Source organism: Oryza sativa, chromosome 4 (assembly GCF_034140825.1).
Source record: "Oryza sativa Japonica Group chromosome 4, ASM3414082v1".
NCBI lineage: Eukaryota > Viridiplantae > Streptophyta > Magnoliopsida > Poales > Poaceae > Oryza > Oryza sativa.
This window is the reverse complement of record NC_089038.1, coordinates 16191708-16205613: the sequence shown is the minus strand read 5'-3', so window position 1 is coordinate 16205613 and position 13906 is coordinate 16191708. Positions and strand designations below refer to the sequence as shown.

General features: G+C 40.6%; 1 protein-coding gene across 2 annotated transcripts; it reads left to right on the top strand.

The window, feature by feature from the left end:
• Positions 1 to 4636: 4636 nt before the first annotated feature.
• Positions 4637 to 13804, top strand: LOC4335507 (aspartic proteinase 36). 2 transcript variants are annotated; one of them, XM_066309718.1, is made up of 11 exons: positions 4637 to 5208; positions 5306 to 5435; positions 5521 to 5768; positions 6389 to 6613; positions 9150 to 9312; positions 9405 to 9475; positions 9828 to 9918; positions 11814 to 11879; positions 12804 to 12879; positions 12989 to 13060; positions 13395 to 13804. In XM_066309718.1, the coding sequence occupies exons 1-11, from the start codon at positions 4949 to 4951 to the stop codon at positions 13541 to 13543; spliced, it is 1551 nt and encodes a 516-aa protein (XP_066165815.1). In that variant the 5' UTR covers positions 4637 to 4948; the 3' UTR covers positions 13544 to 13804. The 2 variants fall into 2 exon arrangements, with proteins under 2 accessions (XP_066165815.1, XP_015637238.1); XM_015781752.3 differs by lacking the exon at positions 11814 to 11879.
• Positions 13805 to 13906: the final 102 nt, after the last annotated feature.

Sequence of the window (13906 nt, the reverse complement as noted above, 5' to 3'; positions counted from 1 at the left end):
ACGGCGTCGGCGGAGGCGCAAGCTGTGGGCGACGATGGACGACGGCGGTCGGCGGCGCGAGTCGTGGGCGGCAGCGCCCATGGCGCACGGCAACAGCGCTCACAGAGAGGAGAGAGGCGGCTGCCTCTCGGGCTGGGCCGATTTGGGCCGAGGAAATAAAGAAAGGTCTGGCCCAAAATGAATAGGAAATCCTCCGAATTTCTGTAGGAAATTTTGAATAGAATTTGTATTTGGAGAGGATTTGAATAGGAAGGTTGGACAAAGGAACTTGGACACAATATATATTTGGAAGGAATTTGCTCAGCACTTCTTGGAAGGGATTTGAATATTCGAAGAAAGTTAAAGATAGGTTTAGAATCAAAGGATGGGTCGACAATTAATTCCAATAAAATTGGAATCGCTTGGTTTAGGTTCTAGGGCAATAGTGGAGAATTTCTTGGACCATAATTCATAAAAATAGAAAGGGTTTTCAAACTAAATTTGAATAAAAGAATTTTAGTCGAAAGAAGGTTTTATATTCAAAAATAAAATTCCATCAAGAAATACCTCAATTTAACCAAATATATTTTTAAATGAAAAACACAAAAGAGATTAAATACCACAGAAGGATTTTGTGCAAGTTAGTTTTAGGAGGTCCCTCTAATTATACTGTCTAGGAGGTCCCTCTAATTATACTGTCCTAAGTTTAGGAGGTTATTAAGAACATAAGAATCGGCATGATGCAAGAAAAATGACACATTTTCAGGAAGTTATAAACCTACCCCCTTAAATAAATCTCATCCTTTAGATTTCTGATGAGTCCAAATAGTAGTGTGGGAATTATATTCTTTCTTTGGTTCTTCCCAAAATTCCGGATATCTGACTGATTAATCTGTTGGTGAACAACTTCATGTTTTTATAGTACACGTAATTGTATGTACTGGGTAATAGAAAGCTGTATATCACTTGATTCAACCTCATCTGATTTAAAGTTCGGAAATCCAACATTCGGTAGCTTTTCCCAGTAGAGACATGCCATACGGTATTTTTGTATGGGATTCAATGTTTCTAGCACATAAATATGTAATCGTCATACTTGTTGCGGAGTTTTATTAAGATCTTCCCGTTCTTCTTACTATTGGGGTGGTCGGACTTCTTCTCGTATCCTCAGAATAGAGCTGATAAATGATCTTTGTCTGTTCTTGTTGGCTTCAACATTTTCTATCGAACATTATTTTCTTCCAACTATATAGAAAATATAGATAGTATCATTAGAAGGTGTTTAAAAAATAAAAGGGTAATCCTAGGGTGATGCAGCTAGGGGCCCCTTTCGGAGGGCCCCGGCCCGCCTAAGATTTCATATGTGGGATTCTCTCTAGCTAAGGAGGAATATTGCATATATGACTCAAAACTCTAAGTATAAAAGTAGCTTGGGGCCTAGCTTGGGTCCCAATCATACCCCAAATATGCCTTCCTTGTAGGTTCTAGGTCCTCAGCAGGAAGGACGTAGAAACATACAAGACTTATATCTTAAGAGAATGAGGTAAGGTCTGCCTCGGGCCCGGCCTGAGCTTGGGCCGCGGGCTCACCTTAGCCCGTACAACTCACATATTACTCAAGGAAGAAGAGTGACGAGACTTGCCAAGCTTGAAAGCGGTTTGACTTGGGCTCGGCCTTGTTCTGGGCCTCGGGCTCACCTTGGTCCTTGTATAGCTTGCATCCCTTGAACGTGTAGAGATGTAGCCTAGAGGGGGGGTGAATAGGCTTTCCTAAAATTTTCTCAACAATTGCAGCGGTTAAATTGACAGGGCCCGGAACCTCCTGGTGATGAACACCGGAACTTTCGGGCAGGATGAGTAGCCCGAAACTTCCGGAGTTCTTGAGCTAGGAACTTCCGGGCAGTAGAGATAAATTAAAACTGAGATGAAAAAACAGGTCCTAGCAAGGGAAGTTTAGGCACACAGAGGAACAAGATGAAGATCGCAGAATATCAGCAGATTCACACAAAGATCATGCACAAGAGAGACAAAGACGATTTTTTCCCGAAGTTCGGATCACACGAATCCTACTCTCCGTTGAGGTGCTCCAAAGAACCGGGTCTCGATTAACCCCTTGCCTCACTTATACAAAGATTTCAGAAGAGGTCCACAGCCTTCAACTTAACACTTCTAGGTCATTTTCTAGAATTGAGTGACCACCAAGATCAAACTCAAAAATCCTTCTAGAAAAGGCCACAAGTGCAAGTTGCTCTACCTAGGACAACCTCTGAAAACTCAGCACAAGAATCTTTACTCACTTACCTCGTTTCCTTGCGGAGGTGAGGAAAACCTTCACAAACTTTCCCGGGACATCCACAAGATCTTTGGAAGCTCACGGGCGACACCTAACCGTCTAGGAGAAGATCTCCAAGAGTAATAAGCCCAAGTGACAGCCCACAAGGTATCTAAAGTGCTCAATCAAACCTAATCTTCAAGCCATCTCCAAAACACTCCTACACTCTCATCTAATCTCTCAATCTCACAAGATAGGCTCTAGATTTGAGTGGAGAAAGCAAATGAAGCTTGGGAGTGGCTAGAAAACCCTAGAACATGAAAGAACTGAAGTGGAATGGCCAAAGGGTAACCTGGGGACGAAATCCATATATATAACGGCTAGGTGACGTCATCTAGCCGTTATTCACAAGTTTGAATTGGAAACCTGCCAGGAGGTTCCGAGCAAAAGTGCCAGGAACTTCCGGGCAGCACTTAGGAAATTTTTTACAAATAAACGGCGCCCGGAAGTTCCGGCCAGAACCTCCGGGTAGCCCTCTCTGTCCCGGGGAGAAAATCATTTTTCAAAAACGATTACAAAAATCTTTTGACTCATGGATATGACTAAGAGCACTTTGTATACCCTAGAACCACACTTGAAACCCCTCTTAATAGTACGGATTTTCCTAAACTCAATTTCGAAAGTGAAAAACCTAGTCTAATCACCTTCGGTGATTTTCGCACTTAGGAACATTTGAATTGGGGGGTCTCCTTGCATTCTTAGCCATCACAACTTGCTTTGGGACTAAACTCCTGTGAATAAACTTGATAAACACGTTAGTCCCCTTTAACCACCTTGTCATTAATCACCAAAACCCACTAGGGGGTTTAAGTGCATCTTCATCCCTCTGCCTAGAGGGGTGTCAAAACGTACAAGGCGCATAATCTTGGAATATTCTTCCATCAACCATACCCTCTAGAAGCTCATCTAAGAATAATCAACCTTCTTTGAGCGCGGGAGGACAAGACCTCAGAAACTACCGGGAAGTTGGGCGTGCTCCATAGCCAGCTATGAGGCAGCACGCCTCGCCATAAATGAAACAGGTTTATGGGGGGATCCTCGGCCAGTCTGGAGTTGAAAGGGCATGGACAAGACGCCAACGCTAAGTTACTTTGGACAGTGGCGCTTGGGACACGCGTCGCACATGCCCCGCGCCACCTGATTTAGCCAAACGGGCAGAGAAGCAACCGTGGCATTGTTTCGGGTAGGTCGGGCCTTATCGGGCCCACCACGCACCACGTGGTGAACACACTGGCGGAGGCCCAACCATCTAAGACGGAGCCCGGAGCCCGGGGTAATATGAACTGTAAGACTTGAAGGGTTTCTTGAGAACTGCGTTAGGGAAGCAGCCAACAACAACAAGACGGCTGATTAGACAAGACTAAGAGTAGATTTCTAATGATGCGAGCCCCTCCTTAGACTATAAAAGGAAGGGGACTAGATACGGATGAAGGGTTGCATTCTTCTAGGTCAGAACTATTGCTTTGTAGCCTAAAAATGCTTCCTTTGTACTTAGCTGATCTAGAGAAGACAATGAACACCAACACATGACTAGGGTATTACACCTCCGGGTGGCTTGAACCTGTATAACCTCCTGCCTCTCTCTTCTCGTGAGGCGGTTGGGCCCCACGAATCCATCACGATCGCAGATACCGCGCACCTCATGCCGACTAACCCCCAGTCGAATCTTCACTCTCGGGGATTCCCCGCTGTCCGAGGGACTGCCCCCTCGACAGTTACCTCTTAATTTAGTGGTGTACGTCATATATGAAACTAGGTGATTCCCCACGTTTTGTTGCAGAATTTCCTAACTAACTTATAATAACTTTTTAATAATAGAGCTAAAAGTAAAAAATATATTAGTTATTAACAACAAATACAACTGGTTTGTCAAACTATGTTCAAAGAAAAATACATTGTAGATGAAATATGATATCCCACACTTTGATTATATGGATAAATATTTATTAAGTATTATAAAAATGATCGATATATATATGTTAAAAATATTGTGTGAAGGAAGATGATTGGATGCTGATTTATAGATGATGTTAAATGCTTGCATAAATTTTGTATATAATTATTGCTTGTGGATGATGCGGTGGCATGTTTGTATATTGAGCTTTATAATTAATGGGTTACAACTCTATAAGATAGGATTAGATGCGATAGTCACGTCTTCTATAAAACTTGTCATAAAAAGAACACATCCAGTTGTAATTTTTTCTCTACCTTTAATTAGCTTTGCCATAAACGACGTGGGAGTATTATTATTCAACGCTGAGTCAAACTAATGAAGTGAGCTCCCATAACCACAACCACAGAAGAAGAGCCCCCCCCCCCCCCCGTTTCCTTTTTCTCGGACACGGCGACCACCTGACGACGCCTACTATTTCCGCGTCGCGTCGTCGGCCCGTCTCCGTCTCCGTCTCCCTCCCCCCGCATCCCCGGGCGGAGGAGGCCACCCCACCGCCACCCGCTCCCTTTCCCCCCCTTCTTCCCTCCCTCCCTCCCTTCCCCCACCTTTTCCGCTCCCCCAATTAACCTCAAGCTCACCCGCGGAGGCGGAGGCGGAGCCGGAGGAGGAGGAGGGAAGGGCCGGTGGCATAAGGCAGCAGCGATTCTCGCCGCCGCCGCCGCCCGCCGCCGCACTCCCACGATGGACCGCCCGCCCGCGCCAGCGCCAGCGGTGGCGCTGCTCCTCGTCGTCGTCGTCGTCGCGGCGGCGGTAATGCTGGCGGCGGTGGAGGGAGCGGGGGCGGAAGCAACAGGGGTGTTCCACGTGCGCCGCAGCCTCCCCGCCGGTGGTGCGGGGGCGGCGGCGGAGGCGTACCGAGCGCACGACGGGAGCCGCAGGGGGAGGCTCCTCGCTGCCGCCGACATCCCCCTCGGCGGCCTCGGCCTCCCCACCGACACCGGGTACGCGGCGCCACCTCCCTCCCCTTCGCTTGGCCTCTGCTGCTGCCGTGCTTGCTTGCTTGCTTGGCTGATTTGGTGCTCTCTCGTCTCGCCGCAGGCTGTACTACACGGAGATCGGGATCGGGACGCCGACCAAGCGGTACTACGTGCAGGTGGACACCGGCAGCGACATCCTCTGGGTGAACTGCATCTCCTGCGATCGATGCCCACGCAAGAGCGGCCTCGGGGTAACACACCATCTCGTTTTCTTTTCTTCTTCTTTTAGATTTTTGGATTCTCTCAACTGTGGGCAAAACCGTGCGTTGCGTGCAGCTAGAGCTGACGCTGTATGACCCCAAGGACTCGTCTACTGGGAGCAAGGTTTCGTGCGATCAGGGGTTCTGCGCCGCCACCTACGGGGGCTTGCTGCCCGGGTGCACCACCAGCTTGCCCTGTGAGTACAGCGTCACGTATGGTGACGGTAGCTCCACCACAGGGTACTTCGTGTCCGACCTCCTGCAGTTTGATCAGGTGTCCGGGGATGGGCAGACACGACCCGCCAACTCCACCGTCACATTTGGGTCAGTCGTGCTCTGTCCCTGTCTTACCGCTGTTTTTGTATGAGCTACCTTCGAATGATCTACTGTTACACTTAGTATTGTTTCTTAGAAATGACATCACGTTATGAAATCTGCATGTGAATTTCAGATAGCTTATGTCTGTCACACGATGTATAATGAAACTTCCCTATAGTTAAGGAAAAAAAAACCATGAAACTGTTTCAATTCATCGGGTGGCAATGCCTCTGGCCTCTAGGTAGAATTTGTATGTAGTAATGTTTTGTTGGAAAATGCTTACATGATTCCTCCCATGTGCCAGAGGTTGCGAATATTTTCCTAACTATTTTGTTGGCTATGTTTTGTTTTATATAAGGTGACTAAGACTCAATAGCCATGTTCTTTGAAGAGGGGTTTTTTTATTGCATAATCTGCCATTAAGAAAGGCATCAAATATTGTCTTGGTGTAAAAAATATTCATTACATGCTCTTATGAAGAATGTGGCAATGGAGTAAGCAAAATTAACAATTAACATGGATGCATGACAGTAACAGAAGTGTACAGCAATGTGGAATTTAGTAATCAATTTAGTTATATGTGTTGAAGATGCCAATGCAAATAAATGCACTCCTGTCCTTTGTAGGTGTGGTTCTCAGCAAGGTGGGGATTTAGGCAGTTCAAACCAAGCCCTTGATGGAATTATAGGGTTCGGTCAATCAAATACGTCAATGCTATCACAGTTATCTGCTGCAGGGAAGGTGAAGAAGATATTTGCTCATTGTTTGGATACTATAAACGGCGGTGGAATTTTCGCTATTGGAAATGTGGTGCAACCAAAAGTCAAAACAACACCATTGGTGCCCAATATGTATGTCAACGTTGTACCAACACCTCATTATTCTGTTTGCTTTTTGCTCATAGTGAAATTTCTTAAGCTACTTTAAATATAAATTTTTGACTCTATTTGAACAATTAGTTAGCGAAACATGGTTTTGGAGATTTATCACAGTTCAGTATTAGCTATTAAGAGACATATTATATATTTTAGGAGATTCATCACATCATGTTTCAAACCCTCAAAAGGACATAGAAATGTGATATTTCCCTCTGCATCATTGCATTATCTTCTTATCAAGGACGCATGGTCCAAATCTGATGCACTATGTGAAACATAATTGTCCTAATTAAACGCTCTACTTTTTGTTCATCCGTAACTGCAATGTAGCGTGAGCTGTCCAATTAGTTGAGGTTTTCTAAAGTCAAGCATTCAAGGTTTTTTGAGAAACGCTCAGGGGTCTTCCGGCTAGCTCCACAAGGTGGTGGGCTAGACGACATGGGTTCGAAGCCTCACCCCTTCTAATTATTTAATATTAGGTCCTTCCCTAATATTCGCGTCTTTTTTTTGGGTCAAATTTAATCCAGTGAAATTACCATCTGCCTTGAACTATTGAGTTGAGCACTTAGGGAATGAAACTATTCGGAATATACGAATAACAGCTTCAGGAAGAGATAATCGTTAGAGGAATTTTGTATGCTAGCTGAATGCCTGTGCTTTGCTACGAATAGAAAATATATTATAATATTGTGAAATAAATATTTTTTTTCCATGAAACGTGTTACCCATCCTCCTATGCTATAGGGAATATTCACCTCACTTTGTTTTTTATGTGGCTATCCATTTATGGTTGTGTTTTAATATTGAGAAATTCAAGGGGGTAATTTGTAAAATTTACAATGGAAGTAGATGGATGGCAGATTCACTGCCACCACCACTATCTTCTTTTAAGGTAGTATATAGATTACCTAGTACAAATACCTCACACTGGCTGTCAGCACAGTGTAGATAACAGGAACATTGCATGCTTTATTTTGAAAAAAAGTCCATTTTACTCCGTCAAACTATTTCGTTGAATCACTTAACCTATAAACTATTTTTTGGCTCATCTTCCCCCTAAACTTTTAAAAATGCTTCACTTTACTGCTTAATAGCATTTCCCTTCTTTGTTTCTCTTTGTACTACTTATATTTTAAGCTGAAATTTTTTAGAGCCATAGATGGCTGTATTATCAAAGTTCCAAAATATTTTTAAATTCTTTTCAAGACTGTTTGCTTGAAGTTAAAATCTCAACATTTAAATTAGTCTTACATGCCTTCAATCTATGTAAACAGTGATAAAGAAAATCGAAAAAATATTCATAGGTACTCCTTCCATTCCAAAATCAGAAATTCCAAATTGATTATCATATAACCATGGTCCCTTCGTTTGACGTGTAGTATCATTGCATTTATGCATGCAAATTGAGTTTGCATGCATGCAGGTAGGAGGGTAGTAAAGGTCCCGTTTCTTGTGTATGGTGGAAGTTAAAGTGTGCATGTTTCTTGATTTTTTTCTCGTACCACAGTCACATTAAATGAAATATAAGAAAGTTAATACTTCCTTGGTCTTGATGAAAAAAACTTATTTGATAATTAATATGGAATAGAGGGAGTAAGTTGTAATGCATCTAACAACACTACCAAATTTCAGTGCAAAATACAACTTTGAGAAACAAAAAAGAGATACTATTAGGGAGTAAGGTGAACCGTTTTCAATAGTTCGGGGTGTAAAATGAGCTGAAAAATAGTTTAGGGGGGTTAAGTGCTCCAGTGAAATAGTTCGGGGGAGTAAAATTGATTCTTTTCTTTTATTATTGTCATCCCTTTCTTTTGACTCTGGCTCAAATTGCCATTTCCTTTTGGAACTGATGAACATACCAAATAACTGTAAATCTTGACATAGATATCTTCGACCTTAGATGTATTGGGTTCATATTTTGTATAATCTCTCGTACTCATATGCTGTTAGCATGATTTTCATTTTTATCTGTAAAACTTGATGTGGAAAATGTTGTGATTCTGGTTTATAATATCTACTGCTACAAATGTTGAGAAGAAAATGATACATGGTATGCTGTAGATGTTGAAGGGATGGAATCATGTGAAATTTGTCGTTGATTTATTTATCTTTGCCGCAGATTGAAGGATACTATTTTGGAATTGCTTGTCACCTAACTATTTTAGCTAGAATTTGTTACTTGATGTTTTTATGGTGGAAAGTTGGCTTACCTTTGTAGCATGCACATCTCATGTGCAGAATAAATCAATGTGTGGTGCAGAGATGTCTTTCTGCCAGTATCCTACTCTCTTCTTCATATTTTCTCCTGGCCAGTTCAACTTAATTCTATTGTCTCATTTATGAATCTCTAATAACCTCTTTCCATGGCAGTTACTGATTTTTAGGGAATGTACACTTTTTTGGCAGATAGGGTACATATGTACCTGTGATATGTATTGCATGTCTGCAACTGGTTTCCTTTTGTTCCATTTACACCATTCTAATACCTATCCATGATTCTACTACTCAGGCCACACTACAATGTAAACCTCAAGTCAATTGATGTTGGTGGTACTGCACTAAAGCTTCCGTCACATATGTTTGATACAGGCGAAAAGAAGGGTACCATAATTGATAGTGGTACGACCTTAACATACCTTCCGGAGATAGTTTACAAGGAAATAATGCTTGCGGTATGAAATGAGCCCTGCATTTGTTTTCCCATGTTATGGAGGATTGCATGCATGCGTTCTCTTTACATGTTATATTTCTCAACCAATTTCAGGTATTTGCCAAGCATAAGGATATAACCTTCCATAATGTTCAAGAATTCCTGTGTTTCCAGTATGTTGGGAGGTATACTTTACAACATACTCCATCCGTTTCGCAATGTAAGACTTTCTAGTATTGCCTACATACATATAGATGTAAATGAACCTAAACACATACGTATGTCTAGATTCATTAACATCTAAATGAATGTGGGCAATGCTAGAAAGTCTTACATTGTGAAACGGAGGAAGTAGTATCTAGCTATATTGTTGAGCAGCAAAATTGTTCCATAATGTTATGTTCGTGACTTTCAAATAAGTTGGGAGAAGAATGAATTATGAGCCCAACTACAATTTTATTCGTTTTTTCTTGAATACGCAGGAGTGCAATTTTATTTGTTACATTTCTAACTATATATTTTTATTCTTCTATGCAGAGTGGATGATGACTTTCCAAAGATCACTTTCCATTTTGAGAATGATCTTCCTTTGAATGTGTATCCACACGATTACTTCTTCGAAAATGGGGTAATGTAACATCTCACTCCAGTGATTTGGTCACCTATTGGTATTTCTTTGCCAACTTAGTTGTTACAACTTATGACACCTATAAGGTTATAACATGTTAAACTGGAATATGAAATGGATTCAGAGCATTTGGGCAGCTTTTCCAGGTATATTTGCAATTTTGCACACTATTTAAAGAGGATTAAATTTGGTTTAGTACCATCTCAACCGCTGGTGAGTCTTAAAATACCATTGCTAACATGAGGGGTTTTAAAATACTATAGGTATAAAATTTTGGAGGGTGGCATTGCCCTAGGCTTTGCAGTCCATGGCAATTGTTAACATCCAATTAGGACAGAGGGATTTCCTGAAATGACGTTATCACTCCTACATCCTCCTTTTCTTCTTCTTTGTAATTTGTGTGATATTGCACATGACCTTAAAAAGGGGGACATGTCCATGCACTACTTACGTGGTGAAAGTGGCTATACATGGTTGAACCCACATCTTGCTCCCTGGTAAACAAAAAATGAGGGTAGATTGGCCATTTTACACATTTTCAACGGAAAATGGACTGTGCTGGTGTTTTCCAAATCTGTTCACTTTACAATGGTATTCTGTAGCCACTCTTGTTTACGATTGTATTTTGCAACTTGCAACAACTGTGAAGGCGATGACAATGTTGCAGATTTTCATATCCAAATTAATTTTAAACTGTAAACCTGTACAAAAACATGGTTCCCTTGCATACTAGTTGCATTGCTGTTTGCATCTCTGTTACCTTTTTCCCAATTAGTAATAGTCATTCCCTTGCATATGTTTATTTTATTTTATTTATTATCCCTTCCCTTCTTTTCCAATTGTTCATGTTTAATATTGGCATTCTCTGTTCTATAAGATGCATTCAGCCATTCTCTATGACAGAAATATTTGGATCAGGGTTAAGGGAACTTCTGAATAACCCCTTCGAAACCCTCATATTTGATTAGCTTATACACCAATATTCTTATGATTGCCTCCAGTTCTTACCCTAGACTCAGATATTCCAAATAAAATTCTAAGTTATATAAAATACAAAAAAAGAGGGTAAAATTGCCTTTGACATGGTCTCGCTGAGAAGCTGGAACTGACCATATTCCAGTTTTCCCCCAGAACCAAGATTGCAAAATGTGGAATTTTTTGTCTGTCTCACAAAAGGAATTTGTTTAGTTATTTGAACATTTCATACTACATTTTAAAATAGACCCTCCAAGGAGTTAATTTCAAAACTGAACAATTTTGCCGGCCACGCCATGGGTAGTGCCATCCTGCAACATGCTTATTGTTACCACAACATTGTTGGTGACATGGGCAAACCATTGCCACAACAACACATGGTACAGTTTTGCTGTGCCAACACTGATGGCATGGGCAAAAAAAAAGGTTCTGTTATGGAAATGACTTTTCTAAGGAATTATTTTTAAAACATTAATAAGAAAAGGTTCAAAAAATAAAAGAAAATCCCTACAGAAATTGCTATGGGTTAACAGCATAGTACTATAGCATTGCAACTGTTCTCATGGGTGGCTTATACAGTTGTTTGCTTCAGGATAAGATAGTAGTTTTCTTGTTAGTGAAGCATTAGTTTCCTTGGAAATGATTAAAATGTTAGGCCAAAGCCTTTGTAACAAAGGAGCAGTATATTAATTTAGATCAAGCAAAATTCAATAAATGAAGAATCTAGTGCTCTTCTCGTTAATCAAAGAGCCATATGTATTGACAGTATAGGAAAGAGTTCCTTGCTAGCCTGAGCTTTTGGGCTTTTACTAATACACACATTATAATAGAATTGTTAACACTTGTCGCACATAAATATTTCAAGAGAGTTGGTTCTCACTCACTTGAATGGACTGACCTTTGGATGCATGTTTCGCCAGGATCTGAACCTGCGTTCAAAGGCAGATGCATTTTCAATCCCACCTGAGTCAGAAATGCCAAAATATGTAACATTCTAATGACTGCTGTGTCTTGAAAAATTGCACTAATTGTGTCGTAGGATGCATAAATCAGACTCTAAAGCTCTGTTGTTTTGTCCCTCTTCCCAACTCCATTCCCTCGTTTTCCACGCGCACGATTCCTACACTGTTAAACAGCGTGTTTTTTTTTAAAAAATATATTCTTTTTAGATAATGGAATTAAAAATCCGGCCTTTGCTTCAACGAACCTACAGCCAATTATTACAATATTCTCTCAAAAAGAGCAAACACTCAAGCAACAAAAATAACTTAAAAAAATAAAGCCAACACATAAGGAGTAAACAATTTCTATAGGAAAGTTGTTTAAAAAAATCATATTAATCCATTTTTCAAAAAAAGCTAATACTTAATTAATTATATGCTAATGAGTCGCTCCACTTTACGTGCGTGAGTTATTAGTTCCCATCCTCATATGCCGAACGTAGCCTAAGGCTGTGTTCTTTCCCCTCCTTTCCCTACTTACCCCCTCGTTTTCTGCACGCATGCTTCCCAAACCGCTAAATGGTGTGTTTTTTGCAAAATTTTTCTATACGAAGGTTGCTTTTAGAAAAATGTATTAATTCATTTTTCAAAAAAAAGGACTAATACTTAATTAATCATGCGCTAATGAGTCGCTCCATTCTGCATGTCGGAGGGATTAGTTCCCATCTCCAACCAACAAACGCAGCCTAAACCTGCCACATTCAGTGGTTCAAAGTCTAATTGTTCCAATCAACGATCATGATAGTTAATTTGAATTTAATGGAGTACTATAGTTTGAAATGATACTATACCGTTGCATTCAGTCTTGTAGTAGTTGTTATGTTCTGTATATAACATCATAATATGCAGGTTCACAGATATATGTTCATGACACTTAGATTTGTGATTTTTTTTTTTGTATTTAAGCAGGATAACTTATATTGTGTTGGATTCCAAAATGGTGGATTACAATCAAAGGATGGGAAGGGTATGGTGCTTTTGGGAGGTTTGTCTTGCTCAGCACATGCAAATCCTTTACTCAATGTTATATATCTGATGTTTTTTTAGAACTGTTATATATATGATGTTCGTGCTATTACCTGTTTTTTTTCCAGATCTGGTCCTTTCAAATAAGTTAGTTGTCTATGACCTGGAAAATCAAGTCATTGGCTGGACTGAGTACAACTGTAAGTTTAACACATTCAAATTTGATTGTTATGAGTTCATTCCATAGTACTTTACATGTTTAGTCTATTGTTCTTGCTAATGTCTTGACAATCCGAAAATATATGGCACCAAAGTTGGATTGAGTTTCACTTCATAAGGAAAATGGGACGCTGGAACCATGTTATACTAAGCGTTGTTCAGTAAAAGAGCTTTGCATGTTGCACGCATTGCGTGCTCCAAGTTCTGAACATCTTAGTCATGGGATGGAATATGCAACTTTTAGCTACAAACATATTCTGGGATGGATGAAGTACCTAACTTGTGTGTCATAATTGGCTTGTCCGCTCTTTGCAGGTTCCTCTAGCATTAAAATTAAGGATGAACAGACAGGGGCAACATACACTGTTGACGCTCACAACATCTCCTCAGGATGGAGGTTTCATTGGCAGAAGCATTTGGCTGTGTTGCTGGTAACAATGGTGTACAGCTATCTAATATTCTAACTCCGGTGTATGACACGGACTCTAGTGGAAATTCATTTGATTTAAATTCTTTTCACCAAAGAGGGAAAAAGGGTAGGGGTGTTTAGATGGTGTTCTCTGACCACTCGAGAGAACTGAAAAGGAAACATTGTACGCTACACAATGTACCCGAGTGTGTAGTGTAATGTAATGTAATGATGTGGTGACTGGTGAGAAAATACTATGGCTGAATGTGCTTTTGGGAGGTTCTAGGAATGATATCAGGCCCCCATCTTTTGAATATACTCTGATAATATGCCGTACAGCATATTAAGGAAAAAAATAATTTATATTTTTTTAGATAATGATAATTTATATGTAAAACTTTTATAAACTTGTACATAG